The sequence below is a fragment of the Mixophyes fleayi genome, chromosome 12, assembly GCF_038048845.1.
Source record: "Mixophyes fleayi isolate aMixFle1 chromosome 12, aMixFle1.hap1, whole genome shotgun sequence".
Classification (NCBI taxonomy): domain Eukaryota; kingdom Metazoa; phylum Chordata; class Amphibia; order Anura; family Limnodynastidae; genus Mixophyes; species Mixophyes fleayi.
In genome coordinates, this window is record NC_134413.1 from 3,816,519 (window position 1) to 3,836,310 (window position 19,792).

Here is a 19,792-nt window from a genome sequence, read left to right on the forward strand (position 1 = left end):
GCCAATGAACAGACAATGAGATCAGAACTGTGAGATCCATTCTCCCCTCCTGCTCGGGGCCATTTCTGTACATAGCACTTATCCAGGCAGAACATGTCACCTCCACTTCTCAGCTTTCCTGAATGAAATACGCCTGAATAGTTATGAAGTTATATAAAGGCTTCTTTCCTTCTCCGCTCTGCAAATAGAGGAGGTAAATCACTTACCACAGGATGCAGCCAGCCTCTCCTCTTTAACAATCTGCAGAATGAGAACAGACTTTGAAAACCCAAAACCAAGACACCCCTTTATAAAATAACTATGCTAATATTTTTGTATACTTGGATCACAAGTCTGGGGCATAAAAATATTGAATGCATTGATTTATAAAAAAATAGATTTTCATGGATAACTGGGTCTTATTAGAGATCTATGTGGAATCTATATACTGTACATAAAGGAATTAATTTATAAACACTCCAGAGATCAATGATATGCTGTGACCATTAGCAACCAATAAGAGATCCTCTTTCATTGCTCTGATTTCTGAAAGCTGATATGTGATTGGTTGCTATGAGATGAAGGATTACATTGCACTATGTCATTAACAAGTGAGTAAATTGACTATTTTACATTAATATACATGACAGAATGGGCACTACTAGCTGAATACTATACACTAATTAAGAAGATTGTTTATACTTAACTAAAAATGTCAGCCAGGCTGTTGTATACTTCTGCAGCAGGTTGCCATGTTATCAGACAGAGGGTGACTGACAGACTTACTTTGCAAAAAATTCACTGTGTGGATTTGCATCTAGGGGCAGGGCCAGTGATGTCACTGCAGCTTAAATGACTGCATTCTCTGGATATTGCCAAGTACGAGATTCGAATAAAAAACTATTTTAATGATGGCGGAGGGGTTTCAGCTGCCTGTAATGGAGGGAGGGGGGTGGGTTAATACTACAAGTTCAGTCATTTATAAAGTGTTGTGAATCCTGAAAATTGAGGCAGGCTTAGAGTAAAGCTCCTACTGTTGTCCTTGCGATTTTGAAATCATGAAATGGATCTTGTTTCTTTAATTCCAAGAAAAGTTATTGCAGTCAAACATTGTATGAGCACTCAATGTACTGCAAGATATAAACCCAATTCTGAAACCAAAAATCCTTTTACATTCACCCCAAGTACTTCATCTCTTCATATGTTCACCTACTACCTCTGCTGATAAAGGACAGCACAGTAGGAGACCCTAGTAGACATCAGTAGATGTTGTAATGATGTGAATCCATGACAACAGAGATAATGGATCATTGCCCTGAGCAGAGACGGATAACTTGTAGCACTCTAACTGCTGTAGAACTACTGGTCCAAGCATGGCCTTAAACCTTAGTAGCTTCCGGTGTATTTTCCACAGGCAGAGGGGTGCGGTGTGTGCAATAGGCTTCTTTTACCTAAGCAGACCTGCGAGCAATGCTATTGGCTGAGGACACAAGAGAAATGAAATCCACATAATGACATAAATAGGTATGAGGCGAACAGAACATGCTGGGACTTGTAGTTTCACAACAACTGGAATCGATGCTTAGCTAAATCTGCTTTAATATCTGATGTAAAAATTAGTGGCACAATAAAATATAACTCACTAATGAGACATTTGTAATTTTTAGTCTTGTACAAGTTCTGGTTGCGTTTGTTGTATCCATACTTGTGTTAAAGGATTTAGTTTTTAGTGGTGGCTTATAATACGTGTAATCACATTTGCACACATACAAATCAATGTCACTCCGTGATCTGCTGTATAATTTACGTGTGTCAAGTTTACAGTTGTTTTAAACACATATAGACTGGCTGCACTTTACAATTGAATTATTTTCCTTGGATTTAATACATTTATATTGTGCTTTATGCATTAGTGAGAGGTATGCGCCATGCATTATAGATAGCCTCCAAATATAGCCTCAAGGCTCTTTTAAAAAGCTGCTAATACTAGTGCGGCCACCTTAGCAACTCAGTATCCTAAAGGCTTTTAGCAGTAACTGGAGATTCACAGGTCTTTCATACTGAGATTACTTCTCAGATCTAATTGCAAAGTTTAGTGATTTGCAGCTTCAGGAAGTGATGAATCTGCACTCAGTGCAGCTGGTTTACTAATATGTTGCACACGTGTCATATCCCTTAGCAACCAGACTTTTGTTTCCATTAGTCTAACTTGTCCAGGACCAATAAAACCTTGTGGCAGATTGGTTGCTATGGCTTACATCATGCTTGTATCTCTGCATCATGTTAATAAAGGCCTTCCAATTTCCATTGAAATTAAAATGTCATTTTATTGTGGTATTCAATATAAGGACAGGCACGGTGCTGGGATTAGCAACCGGGACAGGCACGGTGCTGGGATTCAGCATTGGGATAGATTTGGATTAATACATTAATTGGATACAGACCCACACTGGGTATTCAAAGCAATGCTGGGGTTCAGCACCCCGTACAGTGGGGGGCTGCTGGGATTCAGCACCCCGGACAGTGGGGGCTGCTGGGGTTCAGCACCCCGGACGGTGGGGGCTGCTGGGTGGTTCAGCACCCGGGACGGTGGGGGCTGCTGGGTGGTTCAGCACCCTGGACGGTGGGGGCTGCTGGGGTTCAGCAGCACCCTGGACGGTGGGGGCTGCTGGGGTTCAGCAGCACCCTGGACGGTGGGGGCTGCTGGGTGGTTCAGCACTCTGGACGGTGGGGGCTGCTGGGTGGTTCAGCACCTCGGACAGAGAGATGATTGGTTTCAGCACCTCGGACAGCTCCCAGCTCCGTCTCACACTTCTTGGTCTTTCTGGCTGTAGGAACAGAACACATCAAACCAGCTCGGTCCTTTTGAAGTCTCTGGGGCTATAAATAAAACCCATTAACAGCAGCGACTTCCAAACACAAAGTAAAATGTGACATTTAACCCCTTACAGCCCTCGGATCACTCCAATCAATCTGAGATTTTATGTTCTTACTCTGCGTTTCACGGTCTACTCTGAACTCCGCCAGACAGACTGAAGTTGAAGAACTGTGTAATCCCGGTATCTGGGTCTATATAAGACGGGCAGGTCTGCAGTTTGTGTCATGTCACAGTGTGGTCGGTGCACAGTGCTGGGAACACAAGTATCAGAGAACGCTGCCAGGCTGCACATCCACCATCAGCCGCAGGAGGCGCTGCACGTGCCCTGGAATTACGCTCAGAATCCAGAAGGACTTTATAGAGAGAGGAGCATCTGGTAGGCAGCGGAAAGGGGAGCCCGGGGGAGAGAGCAGAGATCGGGACTCGGGCATTGTACAGGCTGAAGCTGCATCTCCACAGAGGAGCGATCATTGCCCAGGAGCCGGCATTGCAGCTGCACCCCGCAAGGATCAGAGCTGGAGTAGGATAATTACCCCCTTCTTGAAATTGCCTTTGTTTCTAGCAAGTGGTTCCAGGTAAAAAAAAAAAAAACACTCTGTGGAATATTGCACCCAGCCCCGAGGTGAAAGTCCAACTGCAAATCTCAGGATGGAATAATTGGCACCTCCAGGAAGTTTGTAGAGTCAAAGTTGCATTTTGCGCATCAGATTATATGAATTGCGTATTTATGGCATTATTAGCCATTTGTCAGCATGGAGAGGGCATGTTACTTACAGCCAATTACTAACCCGGCACTGGGCACCTCCACACCTAAACTCGCCTCGTGGCCAGACACAATGATGTCCTGAGCTCAGTAATAAGAGGCTCACACAATGGACCTGCATGGAGCTTCTGAGCCGACACAGATAAGTACAATGTGCTCTCTGAAAGTTACACGTCCATATGTATCATCATTTGTTCTGTAGATCTGTGATTAATATTCCACAGACAGCGTGAAACATGGTCAGTCCAGAGTCTTACACTGCTCAGGCGCTATATATGTAAAAGATTGCCCTGGATCACACCGGGAGTACATTGGATTACACTGGATGTACAACAACGCACAAAGGGTGTTAAGGAGCTTGAAAATATATAAGTGAGAAATGCCATCTCAATAAAACAGCTCAATGTTCTGTATAAAGTCACAGTCTATGCAAAAGGCGATCATTAACCATCAAGAAATGAGAAGGTTAGCTAGAAAACTGTCCCAGCTGATGGTCACCAGGGCACAATCATCGTTAATATCTACTGGGGGTACCTGAGATTTAACCAGACAACTATTCATAATTTATATGATGAGATATGGTTATAGACTCATCATGAACATGGAGCTGGGCTAATGTTCTGCTTCTGCTCTTGATTCCACCAAACACAAGTCCATGGAATTATTTCCATCCAGGCATCTCCTTTTTTTGCCATGCCTGGCACAGATGGGCACAGCTGGTTGACTAACAATGGGCTGCCATTTTATAAACTTTATAGATCATTTTAGAATGTCCAGCAAATCAAGACACGTCTTCAGGTAAACCTTCTAGCTAAGTGCAAGGTTAAGAATGTTTCCTAGATCCACCATGCACATTGGTCTGTATCTGAAGCAAAAGTTGATTCTTGGTCCAGTGGCGCCTAAATGAACATACTGGCAATGTAACGAGCTGAAACCCCTTGAGATCGGCATCCTGGTCATTGCTGCCCAGGGGCAGAGAATGGCTTGTCGAGGTGGCTGTTGCTGTGGTTTTGGTCACCTGAACGAAGACAACGGTCGGTTCCTATTGCTGGCAATACTGATCATCCTTTACTTGCTGTGTGGGGCCGCTGTATTCTCAGCCATTGAGCATCCCAAAGAGAGAGAAGCCAAGGAAAGGTGGCAAAATAAGTTTGACAACTTCACCCAGAAATACAACCTCAGCAAAAGTGACCTACGCAACTTCCTCCGGGACTATGAGGAAGCCAATGTGGCTGGAATTAGGGTGGATACCATTAGACCCAGGTGGGATTTTACTGGGGCGTTCTACTTTGTTGGAACTGTAGTCTCAACAATTGGTAAGTAATCATTTTCTTGACATGCCCATTCTTGCTATCTGACCATGAGACATACCTCAAAGGAGATTTGAAACATGTATACATATGATTACCATAGAGGTAAAAGTTTGGGCCTTGAAAACAGGTGTCAAATTATCAGATTCCATTTCTGACTTTCTGGTCTCTGATTGGCTGTTAGTTACAATATCACGGGAAACAACCAATGAATTAATATCTGAAATTTAATGCTTGGGGTGAATTAAGACTAGAAGTGTTTAAACAGTTCTTGGATACCTGATATCTAAGTCCCTTTGTGCAACTGTTGGGTGTTTAACATTTATGAAGCCCAAAATAGCCTTGGCATAGCACCAAATCAGGTTTGTTCCCGCTGTGTACCTAGATCACACTGCATATTACTGCATATTCAGCATTTGCGGAGAAGCAGAGGCTTATACAGGTGGAGGGGAGGAGGTGGGTCCAGTGCAGCCAGTTATACAGAACAGTGCAAAACCTCATTTTAGTTGGCAGAGAATGATTACTGGAATGAGAGAAAGTGGTGGGGAGAGAACATTTTTAAGGATCTTCTTTGCTAGGAGATCAAGGCCAATGTTTTGTACCAGAGTTCGTGGTCTTCAGCTCTTCTCCTACACTTTTAATGTTGCACATCTACTCTGAACAATTAAAGTTTAATTTAATGTGGGCAGCATGGGGGCTTAATGGTTAGGACTTCTGCCTCACAGTACTGGGGTCATGAACTTGAATCCCTACCATGGCCTTCTCTGTGTGGAGTTTGTATGTTCTCCCCATGTTTGTGTGGGTTTCCTCTGGGTGCTCCGGTTTCCTCCCACACTCCAAAAACATACTGGTAGGTTAATTGGCTGCTATTACATTGACCTTGGTCTTTTTCGGTCTGTGTGTGTGTGTGTGTGTGTTAGGGAATTTAGAGTAAGCTCCAATGGGGCAGGGACTGATGTGAGTTCTCTGTACAGCGCTGCGGAATTAGTGGCTCTATATAAATTGCTGATGATTTAATAAAACGAGAGGTTCTAAAGTTGAAGTTTGATGTGAGGTTTACACCTTTGCAAGTGAGCCTTGATTTTTCCCCCTCTCTGCACAGGTAGGCGCACTTGCGGGGGTGTCTCTAAAGAGTGGAGAGTAGCTTTTTGCAGGGTGCATCCCATGATATTTGTGGTGTTCTAGTCAGTCTCTGTCCGTCTTTTAGAAATGTGTGATCAAGATCAGGCTTTTATCACAATCTAGATACAGAAATTAGTCTTCTTACCCAATGAAGCATTTACAATAAAGGAGAAATCTCACTTTAAAGCTGCTTCATTTTATCTTTTACTTCATGCTCACCCAAAGCCTCATTTCAGAAGAGAATTCTGCTTCCTTCATTGCATGAGTTTATTGTGCTTAATGGCTAAGACTGAGCTGGTCTCGGAGGCATCTGACTGTGAGTGACACTTGACAAGTCCGTGCTGAGTAATGTGTAGAGTAGAACATCTGCTTCCAGTCATGTAAAACAAAATGTTCTCGACGAGGTCTATGGGAAGAAATTCTCAGTTCTGCTTTGTTCTTCCACCTGTGACTGTGAAACTTGTAGTAAATTACTGGGTTCACGATGACACTATGAGAATACAGTTATTAATAAATGTCCAGTTTTCTCTTCTGATCGTTCTCTTCATGAATCTTAGGCTCCCAGGAGATAAAGAATGAATTGTGTAGCAAATATTCCTATAAAGGTCCACAAGATCTGACCATCGCTCCCTTTGACATGAATAAGTTCATCATAGAATTATATTGTTTCCCGAAATACTTTGTTAGATGTATTAAAAATTTGTAGCTGCTGAAGTTATTGTTTAAATTGGAATTTCAGAAGTTATGGTCTTAATAATTTGCATCGGAACTCGATGTAATGTCCACACGTTCAGTCTCTTCCTATCGGAGTTGAGTCATACTTCAACTTAGACACAAAGAGCTGTTTGTCATATGTCTGTGTTGTGTGCCGGAGGTCCTTTCTTCATGTTAGACATAATGCAGTAGGAGAACAAAACTAAAATCCCTGCAACTTTGTCGTTTTCTGTGAATTGTGTTCCCACACACCAGAGTGGCCAGTGATGGGTAGCATCTCAGACCAGTGTTGGGAAGGAAACACATCTGTGGTCACAGATGTATTGGGGACAGTGGAGACACAATGTTGCCCTTAGTTGAATTCTTTGCTAGTTTTGTTCAATAATCATATTTACCATCCTCTTAGAGGGGATGTTCCTTAGTCGTTTGCCACCCTGCCAAATGTTCCCTCCTCAGTCCAATGCTTTGTTGTCCTTACCCTAAATAAAACCCTCATTACATAATGCCACTAAATGGAGAATATTGTTTAATAACCTATCAATAGGCATTGTGAATATTTTGTTTTTAGGTATCAGGATATGGGATAGTTATTTGGACATAATCATCATTCTATTTTATACCAGTAAAAGCAGCGCCCTCTTATTGCTAAGTATAAAACTTGCCAAACACTCACAACTGTAGCACAAATATCTATATTCAGATCAGATCCAGGAACGGTTACATATATACAGTGTCTGTGAATGCTGTTAGTAGCAGCACAATATCTGTGAAATCTGTCAAGTAAGGTATTGCTTTCTTTGAAAGACGGTTGATTGAAGTGAGAAATGTACTGTATATAGGTAACATCATTCCAGAAGGCAGGGTACACATTGTAATAAATTCTACATGGCCTTCGCAGATCTAAAACAAGTCTGACAAGGTAACTAATAGATGATATTGTGCCGATACCTAAATGTATCAAGGGTGGGGGTGTGAGTAAGGACAGACATGGAGAGATTGGCAGAGAGGGGAGATTGTAGAAGGGAACTTGGCAGGAGGCTGCTCTGTAAACATTTCTAATTAATTTGGCATGATGTTGGGGCACATCAGTCATCAGAAGGGAGAGGAGGATGTATGTGGGACTTGGTGGAACATTGACTGACATAACATGCAGGGTAAGAAGTTCTACTTCTGTCCACAAGCTTTAAAGTTTGGGACCATTACCACTCAATACACAGACACCCCACACACATTATATCCACACCCCACACACATTATATCCACACCCCACACACATCCACACCCCACTCAATACAGATACCCCACACACATTATATCCACACCCCACACACATCCACACCCCACTCAATACAGATACCCCACACACATTATATCAACACCCCACAAAATACAGACACCCCACACATTATACACCTCGCACTGTACTGACACTTTATATTATATTAACGCCTTACAATATACTTAAACTGTCACCCTAACACTGCATCCTATACTGCCCCACTCTGCAATACCCAAATCTATTGCCCTCGCCCCCACACTGCATAGTGCAGTGTTAGCGCGTTTCACGCTTAAACCTTGTAATTTGATGGATAGTAGTGAAACATTGTATATAATCTGCCTTCAGGCTGCTATTATACTGTAATTACTAAGATACTGCTGCTGATTTTATAGACAATGTCTCAATCACAATTGGATGTATTATTTAGACAATAAAGCTGACTTTAGATTTAAATACACAGAAACCTCCTGTTAGCTCCTTGCTCTGTGTCTGAATTGTTTGTGTGTTTTAGCCGGTATTTCTGGCAGTGTGCGGTGAGCAGCAGGTGGGATAGACTGACTCTGCCAGCTCCCAGCATGTGTGGTCCTGATTTCCCACATTGATTAGTCAAACTATGTCCCCTGCTTGTGGGAGGCAGTCCCTCTCTCTGCATCAGATTATATGAATCCTGAGATGATTTTATAATTGGAGTTTAATAACCGATTGGAACAACAAATGCAGGAAGTCAGTGTGAGACCAGAAATGTGATATTTTGGTGATGTTAATGAGTGTTGTTTGTAGATCTGTCACAGATGATACAATGGGCGCAGGTCACATGCTGCAGAGTTCGGGTGAGTAGAGGATGAGTGTGTGGTTCAGGTGCGGACGGCGGACCTCCGTGTGGGCCTACTAGACTCATAGCGGATCTGTCGTTATGCCAACTGCAGAGTGAGACAAATATTCAGAGGAACAGTTTTGAAAATGTTGCCCGTCCCCAATGATATATAATAAATCTGTGCGCACACTGCCATATCTCCCCACATACCCCTGTTTGTGCTGCCCCCACTGTTTTCTCCTCCTGGGTGTTCTTTTTTTCTCCTTTTCAATTACTCCATTTATTTGCTCTCTCCCGTGTTGTATGCTCCCTCCCCCTCTTCCACTGTGATTTGGGAGATGAGGTGACATCGCTCCTGAACATTAATGCTGATGGCAGATTGAAGATTTAAGATGATTGTATTTCCATGCACTGCTGGGATAAGTGTTTGGGACGATGCGGAGGGGTGATTGTTACCCCGCGTCTCCCAATCTTGCCAGCAAATCAAAATAAGGGAGCAGCAGCTGCATCATTGCTATAGCAATATTCTGAGGCAGTTTATTTATTGATTAAAGTCGGTAACTTGGGATGTGGAATAAGCATTCACAGAGATATGGCAACATCCAGTTGGCAACTTTGAATTTGCTTCTAAGTAAGCAAAATTTTTTTAACATTTAAGGAAAGGCAAATGAGCACAGTTTATCCTCCTCTTCTTATCCAGATATATTTTTAAGTTTATATTCAGCTAAAATACAGCAAAACATCTTTCTAGAGGAAAACACAGAATATTGTCTGTGTTTCTTATTTAGTCTGTTGTATCAATATGGAATTCTGAGTTGGAAAACTGGCCAATAAGCCTGAAAACACTTCATCCATTGTTTACCCTGAACATGCATATAACTATATGTCGTCATAGTAACCGATTGTAGAGAATCATTTTATAAAGATATTTCTTGTTCAACATTTTGGCCCATGTTAAAAAAAAAACAAACAGTTGAGCTCAGTAACATTTATATTCTCTGGTATCACTCTGCGCCATTAGCGGAATTACTGCGATAAGACAGAAGAGGAGAAACCACCTTGTTGAATAATTGTAATGTGTAATGTGTTGCTAAAACAGGTAAAGATGCCAAGTACATATATACAAAAATGTGTGTGTGTGTGTGTGTGTGTGTGTATATATATATATATGTATCCAGTGCTGTGACAGTGTATATGATAAATTAATTGGGCATATAAGCAAGTTCAGATATTCATTACATTATAATAAGGCAATAATAGATCTCTCAGTTGAATCTACTTTATCACATTATAGGGGCATCTGATTACAGAGGGTCCAAACCACAGATCATTGTGACAAAGCTCTATACAGATACAATGTAACAGAATTATCTGCTACTCTGGGCAAACATCACTATTTACTACAATTGAGCCTGCAACAATGAGTGTGAATTGAACTGACAGTAATTTTATGTGCCTAATGGAAACGATTCCACAGTATAAAAGACACTAATGGAAAAGAAATAAGAAACAACTAACTATAGAATGAGCTAAAGTGCACAAATTTGTATCCCATAAAAGAACTATACATCTCTAGCGTCTTTGTACAATGTGCTGACCCCATACATTATATCGCGGAGATCTGATACATGTGATATTATCTGTTACGCAGCTAATGTTGATGGACTTTTCGTCTCGATTTCCAGCACTATCTTCATTTTATTTTGCTGTTATTTTAAACTTTTTGAACACTCATATTGGAGATCTGTTATAATCTACATCAGTAAAGTTTACGTTTTAATCCTAGTACGAAACAAAAAAGCCTGTTGGTCTGGGGAGCCCCTCTAAAAACCTAGTCTCTCTTTTGTTTATTAACCACATATTAAAATGAAAGGAAACAGCTCCTTAGTAGATCATACTAAAATATTATATATATGACAAATGTAACCAGGATAAGGAGTTGACCATTAAAGACAAGTTCTTTGGTATCCAGGGCGGCTGGGACCCTTCTGTTCAATGTAATTCAAATACCATAGGAATGTGCAGCCGTTCCCAAGAGCTCATACTCTATACATCGGCTGCAGCCGGCATCTGTGCGTAATAGTCGTGTTGTGGTTGTAACTCTGAGGAGGGAAAATTCCAACATTTCTTTCCTGCATTTTACACTACCTGAAAATTCATTGTGATGTTGTAACATCCTGTAATTATATCCTATATATCAGCTGATTTACTGGAGCACATTGTGAAAAAGGTGGTGTTACTAACAGCCAGATAAAGGCTTTCGTTTGCTCAACTGCTGTAGAAAAATGATAGAATCGTATAGGTTGCTATGGACAACACCACCGTTTTTATGTTGCACCAGTTTTTAGTGCAGGCCTGGCCAATCTCTCCACCAGGTGTTGTAAAACTACAAGCCCCAGCATGCTTTGCCAGTAGATAGCCAGCTAATAGCTGGCAGGGCATGCTGGGACTTGTAGTTTCAGAACACCTGGTGAGCCACAGGTTGGCCAAGCCTATTTTAGTGCATATATTTAAATTGTCGATTGGGCAGCACGGTGGCTCAGTGGTTAGCACTTCTGCCTCACAGCGCTGGGGTCATGAGTTCAATTCCCGACCATGGTGTTATCTGTGTGGAGTTTGTATGTTCTCCCCGTGTTTGCGTGGGTTTCCTCCGGGTGCTCCAGTTTCCTCCCACACTCCAAAAATATACTGGTAGGTTAATTGGCTGCTATCAAATGGACCCTAGTCTGTCTGTGTGTGTGTGTGCTATGTAAGCTCCAATGGGGCAGGGACTGATGTGAATGAATTCTCTCTACAGCGTTGCAGAATATAAATAAATGGTAATGATGATGGTTAGTCGCTATTTCTAAATATAGTGATTCGCGTTTTCAGAAAAATTTGCAAAGTTTTATTTTTACACTTTTTAGCACTAAATCAATTCACCAGTAAAATAAATACTTTGCACCCGTTCTGATTTTCATTTAGTTAATACATTTTCCTAGTGGCGCATAGGACAGAGGGGGGGCACTAACATTTCCCCCAGTATTCCTTTATCGGGTGGCAATAAGATACCTTTTTGTAAAATCTATAATCAAATCTACTAAAGGCAGAATCTGGGAGGCAGAGTTTGTACCGGGAACACATGAAACAAGGCTCTGGAAACCTCCAAAGTGTCCGCAGTGAAGAACATATCTCCCTTCATGGATTACTGGACATTACTCTATATTTACATGTCATGTAAGGCTTACCCTGTGGTATTGACATGGAATCAGTGAGGTACATTAGAAGCTTCTTTGATGGAAACCTCTATTTATGACTATGTGAATGAACTGCAAAGTAACATTCACTACGGTCTCTACTCCTCGTTCATCCCCGGAAACAAGTGTTTATCTGCTGACATCATAAGAGCACAAGGACATAATAGCGGCACTTACAGAGAATACACAGAAATGTCGCAGCCTCTTTGTCTTCTGCTGTAATATCAGCTCTTCAATCCCTGTAGGAAATGATCGGCCAGTGATAGATTTGTGCCGTCGCTGTGCGTCTGTCCCACATTTACGTCTTGTTTCTGGGAATGTCTCAGCCTGAGATAAAACAGCTTATTGTATTCTGGCTTACACCTAAGGACACCGTTAATAATGTACCTACTTGTGCCTCCAGAAGAGTCTTGTACGGTACCCAGGTCTCACCTGGAGTCTTATTCCATTCAATCAATTAACTTGGCTGAAGAAAGCCGGGGTACACACTACAGGTTTTCACCTGATTATTCGGTCAATCACACGACAAATGACCATTGGTCTTATATTCCATTAGTGTGTGCGCTCCCATAGGCAAACCGAGGGGGGCTTTCCTAGTGCCTGGAACCCCCCCCCATCTAAGCCTGAGGTGCCTGGACCCTGCCCCCTGCTTCGCACGGCTCTGCTTAAAAAGGGAGAGCTGCGTGCACCTAACAGTAGTGCACGCAGCATTGTCCATGTATGTTATGGGGATAGGAAGAGTTGGAGAGCAGCCAAGCACTGTCTAAAATTATAGCCACACCCCCATGCATGCTGGTCACGCCCACTGGCGGCGTGGTGTGGAAACCCCCCTCTACAAATCCTGCGTTTGCCCCTGGCTCCCACAATCACGTTTTAGCGTTCCACGGCACATCGAATCGTTTCATTTGAAACCTAAAAATGACTATAAACGATGGAACGATGGCAGACAAATACTGAAGTGCGTATACACCGATGGGCAGCAGAACTGTTACCGAAATAAGTTGTTTCTGGAGAACCAACCTGATATGAAAATGTAAGAAATGGTGCGGCATCCTTATTTGCAGCTTTGGCACAGATCCCTGGCAAGAAAGGGTTACATGGCTGAGGAAGCCCAGGAGGAGAATGCGGATAGATTGCCGCTATACTGTTTACCAAGCAATGTATTACCGTGCAGAGAACCGCCTGCCTCCCTGGCGCTGACTGGGTTAATGTTTCTGTCATCGGGAAATCTGAATAAACAGTTGCAAATGAAAATGTTCTAAATTAAAGAGAAAGAGAAATCACTACGAGCTGTGAGAAGCACTTTCAGGGTAATGCGATGCTGATTATTTCTTCAGGATGAGTGGGTTTAACTGTCAGGCTCACAAAGCTTGGAGATCTTAACAACCCCATTCCAAAAACTCTGCTGGAACCGCTGCATAAACGTGGCACGGCCACCTGTGGCATTAATTAGAACTATTCCATACATGTTACTATACGGGCTTAACCCCTTCCCTCCCGCCTGTTCAGAGGGAGCTCAATCTGCTCACACTTTTCTTGTAACCCTAACGCTAAAGTAACAGGAACCAGCTCCCTAGACACCGGCCCCTGTCCGGCATCGGTCACCTTGCATGAAAGAAAGGGACAGGTTTAAAAAGTTTACACTCCTCCCACAGCCCTAACTTGAAGGACAGATGAAACTCACACCTTGCCTTTAAAAGGGAGTTCTTTGCAGGTGCTCTGTTTGATTGTAGACGCAGCCTGCTGCTAGCTGTGGAAAGAGATGCCTTTAAAGCACTTCAAAATATGCACTTTAAATCAGGCTCTTTACTATTATTGTGTAACACATATGTCTTCCACCTATATCTCTTTAACTTAGGTGAACTACTGTACACATGTGTAACACTGCAGCCTTTCTCTGCAGACTTCCAGCTAAATACCTAACTCCTCTCTCAGAAGCATGTGGCAAACAACTCCCTTTGCCTCAAAAAAAAAATAATCAACAAAATATATATGTGTGTGTGTGTGTGTGTGTTTGTTATAGTAACTTATAATGTTTGATCAGACTTCCATCAATTATGCTTTAAACTGGTTTAAGCTTTTTCATGCATGCTTTATTTTATCACTTAAAGGCTAAACTACATGTCCTTCCCACACAACAACCTTGTGGATATTTGGAGATGAAAGAAAATTTTTTGATTAAATTGGAAATGTATCAAGTAAAGGAATGTGACTCACATTTGCAGACTGGCTTATATGCTGTGACTCACAAGCAACAAATGTTTTCTTATTACATAAAATCTGTCTGTGGCACTGATGACCGACAGGCGGCCAGGCAAGCGGCCCCCACCTCTATGCCCCCAGTTTCACTTATTCTCTGTTAGACTGAACGGGAGCAGCCGGCTTCTGTTTAATGTGACCAATTCTGCAGTGAGGTCACACAGCACAGCCAATCGGAGGAGGGAGTATAGTGTACTCTGCACTGAATGGTCTCCCGCCTTCTTCTGTGGACTCCAGGCTGAAGGTAACAAATTCTTAAACTGGTATTAATAAAATGAATTTAAATTAATTGTTTAATGAGTGTCAGTTAAGTTACTAGATTAGGAGTGGGTGGTCATGGGAACCTCAGTGAGTGGGGGAGTTTTGGAGTACATGTGGGGGTCTGTGGGCATGTGGGGGCATTTTGGGATGAGTGATGCGGGTGTGGGGCTTTTCTTTTGTTACTGAAATCAAGGGTAATTTACATCCCTCTTAAAGGTTGGAAGGCCACATGCACGGATCTTAGTGATATCGGGTTGCCCATCGCTGGTCTATGGTCAGAGCCACAGGATTCAATTAATACCCAAAAACTGCATTAAATAAAGTCACCCCACCATAAATAAATAGGCATTACCATGACCCCACCATTAAATTAAATAGCCCCCGCATTCAAATAACTTGTCCCTACTAATAAATTAATATATCCTAACCGCTATGATTAGCAGCCACCCACACCATTAAATAAATAGCCCAGCGTCCACCTGTATTACAGCAACAGCCGCCCCTCCCCCTCTCACACTTACCTTCAGCCACCAGCGCAGTGTTGGAGAGACAGACTCTGCCGTCTGCCTCTCATTTCCTGCACAGTGGGGAGGGCGCCTGTCATGTGGTGTGCGCCCCATGTGACATAGGATGTCGGGGGCAGAGGGGGTATTCCTCAGCATGAAACCATTCCTCTAGTTGTTGGAGCTGTCTAAGTTCTGCCCCCCCCCCCCTCTTCCCCCAAGTCCACTCCTGACTGATGTTTCTTTGCACAGTAACCAGAGCACAATACTGGTAACTCTGAGAGAAAATATCATCGCCTCTCAATCAGTAAAAGCTGAGATTAAGTGTAATTACTTCCACTTGTATAGATAGATAGATGCATCTTCCAGTCTATTCACACAGGAGTATTGCTTTGTTCAATTCAGATGTGTTTCATGCAGTAGAATGTACAACATGAATATCATACATGGATAAGGATCACAGCACCCTGGGCTATATAATGTCTATTCACACCGGACAGCAGAAGCAGAGGAATCTGAAACATTCTTTATTCTACAGACTGTAAGCTGGCGAGCAGCGCCCTCATACCGCTTTGTAACCCAGTCTTGTTTTACTACTGTGTTTGTCCCCAATCGTAAAGCGCAACAGAGTATGTTGGCGCTACATAAATAAATGTCAATAATTATCTGCAAATGTATCAGTGATCCAAAGTGTGTTAGTTTATGGTGACTTATGTATGACCTGATAATTGATTCTTGTTTCGGTTTCTACCAATTACCAACTATTGACAAAAACTATTAAATTCCACTAGTTTTAATTGTTCTTTCACAGGTAAGAAGCTGCCTAATGTTTCTCTGAGTCACCAGCCAGCGCTCTTTATGTAGATGCCCTGGGGGCATTGGAAACACTGGACAAACTTGCCTTTGACCCCTTCTTTCAGCAATTTCCAGGCTCTTTATTTTTTACCCCTTGGCCTACAAACCACCCTTTCCGCCCCTCCTCTCCCTAACTTTTCTCCCATGTAAACTATGAAAATATTGGTTGACATTTCCATAATTGATCTTAATTTTCTTTTTCAGTGTGTTTTTTTTTTTTTTTTAATGCTCTCCACTATTTTCTTCAGTTTATGTTTGATTCCGTTTTTTGTATTGTAATTGTTTTACAATTGTTGTTCGACCTTAGATAAAATAAAACATAAAATATACTAGATGATTGACATATGTCACTCAGTGTTTTAGGTGCCCACTAACCATTGACTGCCAAAGCAAATCATTGAGGTTCAACTAATAGTTTTGCCAACCCTGATTGTTACATGTGTGTCCTCTGTGGCTGTGTTCTCGGTAATGGGCCACGGTGTGTGTGTGGCCAAATTTGACAGTGATCTATCTGTTTGGCAATTGCCTTAACTGCTCAACGACACTGCTTGCAGTCAGCTTTATACTAGCTTTATACTAGCTTTATACGTCTCTTTATCTGTATGAAATGTTGTAAGAGAAGCTGTTGCATAAGTTATTTTCTGCTCTAGCCAATCAAGTAAATAAAAGGGGTTAGATTAATCTGTATCCAATCAGAACATTCGAACAGCTACATGGTTAGGCTAAACTGTATCCAATCAGATTAGTCACAGGGTTAGGCTAACTTGTATCCAATCAGAGCATAAGAACATTCTGAATATACGCTCCTACATCCAACTTATTTATTAAGTTCTCCTTTAGTTGAGCATGCAGCACAAATTATGTGATAATAAGCTTGTTTTCTGAGCAACCTGCAGAGATTGTGATCTCAATTATGTAATCCGGATCAACTGATATAAACAGGAATGTTAATTATAATTAAGAAAACATTTCTTACACTGTAAACTCCATTTTACATCTTTTATAAATTACATTTTTAAATGATTTTTTTCTTCTCATTTTGGTTGCACTATAGTCATTTACAGAATTGTAAGATATGAATAAACTGTGCAGTTAATATTCTGCGCTTAGATGAGTCTAACTGTCCTCATCTGCTGAACATGGGCAGAGCCGGATTAAGGGAATGGAGGCCTCTGGGCTAAGGGGGCCTCCATTCCCCCATGAGGGCCCCCCCCCAGCACTTACCTCCTTCCCCGGCGCGCTGTATGCTCTTTACTGAGGAGATCTCGTGAGAGTGAGACTTGCGAGACCTCCTCAGTAAGGAGACTACAGCGCACCGGGGAAGTACTGCAGTGAAAGTGCTCAGCAGCACTGATCGTGCCGGGGGCACCCCCGCCCCCGACCAATCAATACTACTGCTGAGCTCTTTCAAGAGCCCCCTGGATGCCATAGGCCCCTGGGCTGCAGCCCAGTTAGCGCTATGGTTAATCCGGCCCTGAACATGGGACATATTTGCAATAACATGATGTACTAAAATCTACATCCCCTTTAATAAATGTAGCTTCGGTTATCACAATAGGAAGATTAGAAAAAGAGAGCAGAACATTTGGAATATTTTGTGTAGACTGAAGACGTAGTGTAAGATTGCTGAAGCACCATCTTTATGCTGTAACAGTACATTTGTGGACTGTACGGTTATTTTTATGGCTAAATTAGGATGACGCAAGCAGTGTAATTGAAGATAAATGTCTACGTTTCTACTAATGATAGGGGGAAGATGTGATGGTAACCTGTGTTTTTTAATGTACGCTTTTCACTTTAAAAAAAGCGCAGATGGGACATGACTTTGTACAGTGTCTATAGAACAGCAAATATATGTGCATTAGTGCTTCTATAGAGGTATTGTGCCATATAGATTCTGCACCCTATTGTGTACCTGGTGACATGATTGTATTATTTTAGTTTAGTAACAACAAGTTTTGAGGTGTATTAAGTTATTTATTTATGTTTTACTAGATTTGGAATTAATTTAAACTCTGAATCCGAGCGGATTAATATTTTTTTGTTACCTCTGTGTTGCCCCATAACATTCTGTCAGCCCCCCAATATACCACCATACCCTGCTGAATACCAGTTGTATAAAATCAATACATGGCAATAATTAGTTGAGACCATGGTTTAATTTTTATAACGTCTAAAAAAATTGTAAGAATAAAATGAGAAGTGCGCACACTACGCAGCGCACCGAACCGCTTCTGAGATTTTACCGCCGTTGGTCCATGTGGCCATTCCATAACCGTTCATGAGCTGGATTATAGGAAGATCACCGCGCTTGTGGTGCTAATGAGATATTGAGTGTGAAATGAGATGGAAGTGTAATGTGTGCTGCTATCTCAAGGGTGAACTCGCATCGATTTCCTGGCAGAACACCTGGTGAGTGATTTCAGCAAATCTAAACGCCCCAGTGCACATTAAATGATTTACTGAGGACCTCATGGTGAAGATAGAGCTATGGTTTTGAGGGGCAGTATATCTCCTCGTGAGCATACTCTGTGCACCCTTCTGTAACACCTACTCTCTCTTTCCCTGATCATTAATGTGCACAGACATTCTCGAGTCTGAACCAATATCAAGCCCACTGGTAACATCACTAAAACATATCACCAGTTCCTACTGAATGGATACATTCTTGCAAACATTGGTTCCCAAAACAAAATTGAATTCTTCCATTGTGCGGCAGAAAAGGGAATGCTTTAAACAACATCCATCTACAGACCCATACTCTTGTATCCATTTGGTGCATACCTGGTGGCGAATTTAACCTGGGGCACAACACATCAAGGAGCCTCAAAAACTTTCACCACCGCTGCCCTCTTCTCCCATCCCCTTCAACTGGGGCTTTGTTATAAAGCAGAGAATAAGACTGACCAGCCGTGGCATAACGCAGCGAGGGCACACAGCGCACCAGTGGTGTAGGAGGGAGGGAGTGCTGTGTAATCTCCCTCCTTCCTAAATAGCTGTGATGGTAAGTAAAAGTGGAGGCGGTGTGAGAGGCACGAGGGGGAGGTCTGATGGGCATTTGCGGAGGTCGGATGGGCATGTGGCATGATCTAACGTGGGCATGGGGAGGTCCACATGTGCAGCTCTTTTGGAAGGTTGGAGAACCGCACATGCGTTGGTCGGTTGCCCACCACTGCCCCATCTGATCTGGTGCAGCGTGGCACGCAATACATTAAGAGATGGTTCCAGCACTGCCCTCCTTCTGGTTCTACAGTTCAGGCATAATCCCCTGTTAAAGGCTTGAAAGTAATGGATCCCCTGTACTGCATTGATAGAAGGAATGCAAATTTACAAGTGGCCGCGCACTTCAGCACTGCTAGAGTCAGCTCGTCGGTCACCCACCTGCTGACAATCACTGTAACCAGCTGGCAGGACACGGTGGGTGTCTCTGATATAACTGCAGGAAATTTAATTGAGGTCCCCCCACACACATAGGCAAACAGAGGGGAGTTTCCTAGTGCCTGGAAACCCCCTCCAAACCTGGGGCACTGTATAATTAAGGTGGCTGGACCCTGCCCCCGCTTCACACGGCTCTGCTCGAAAAGAGAGCTGCGTGCACCTAACAGTAGTGCACGCAGCATTGCCCATGTATATTATGGGGATAGGAAGAGTTGGAGAGCAGCCAAGCACTGTCTAATATTATAACCACGTCCACTGGCAGCGTGGTGTGGAAACCCCCCTCTACAAATCCTGTGTTTGCCCCTGACACACAAGCTAGTTGCTCTGAGGCCCCCACAAACCTTAGATTGGCCCTGTATTCATCTATATTACTCTTCAGTG

The 19,792-nt window shown here is 42.6% G+C and overlaps 1 protein-coding gene across 1 annotated transcript in view; it reads left to right on the forward strand.

Annotated features, from left to right (window-relative positions):
- Positions 1–2,826: 2,826 nt before the first annotated feature.
- Positions 2,827–19,792, forward strand: part of KCNK13 (potassium two pore domain channel subfamily K member 13) — a 48,088-nt gene continuing 31,122 nt past the window's right edge. Inside the window, exon 1 of the mRNA XM_075193211.1 lies at positions 2,827–4,936. Coding sequence (XP_075049312.1) covers positions 4,600–4,936 — 337 coding nt within the window. The 5' untranslated portion in view covers positions 2,827–4,599. The remainder of the gene's footprint in view (positions 4,937–19,792) is intronic.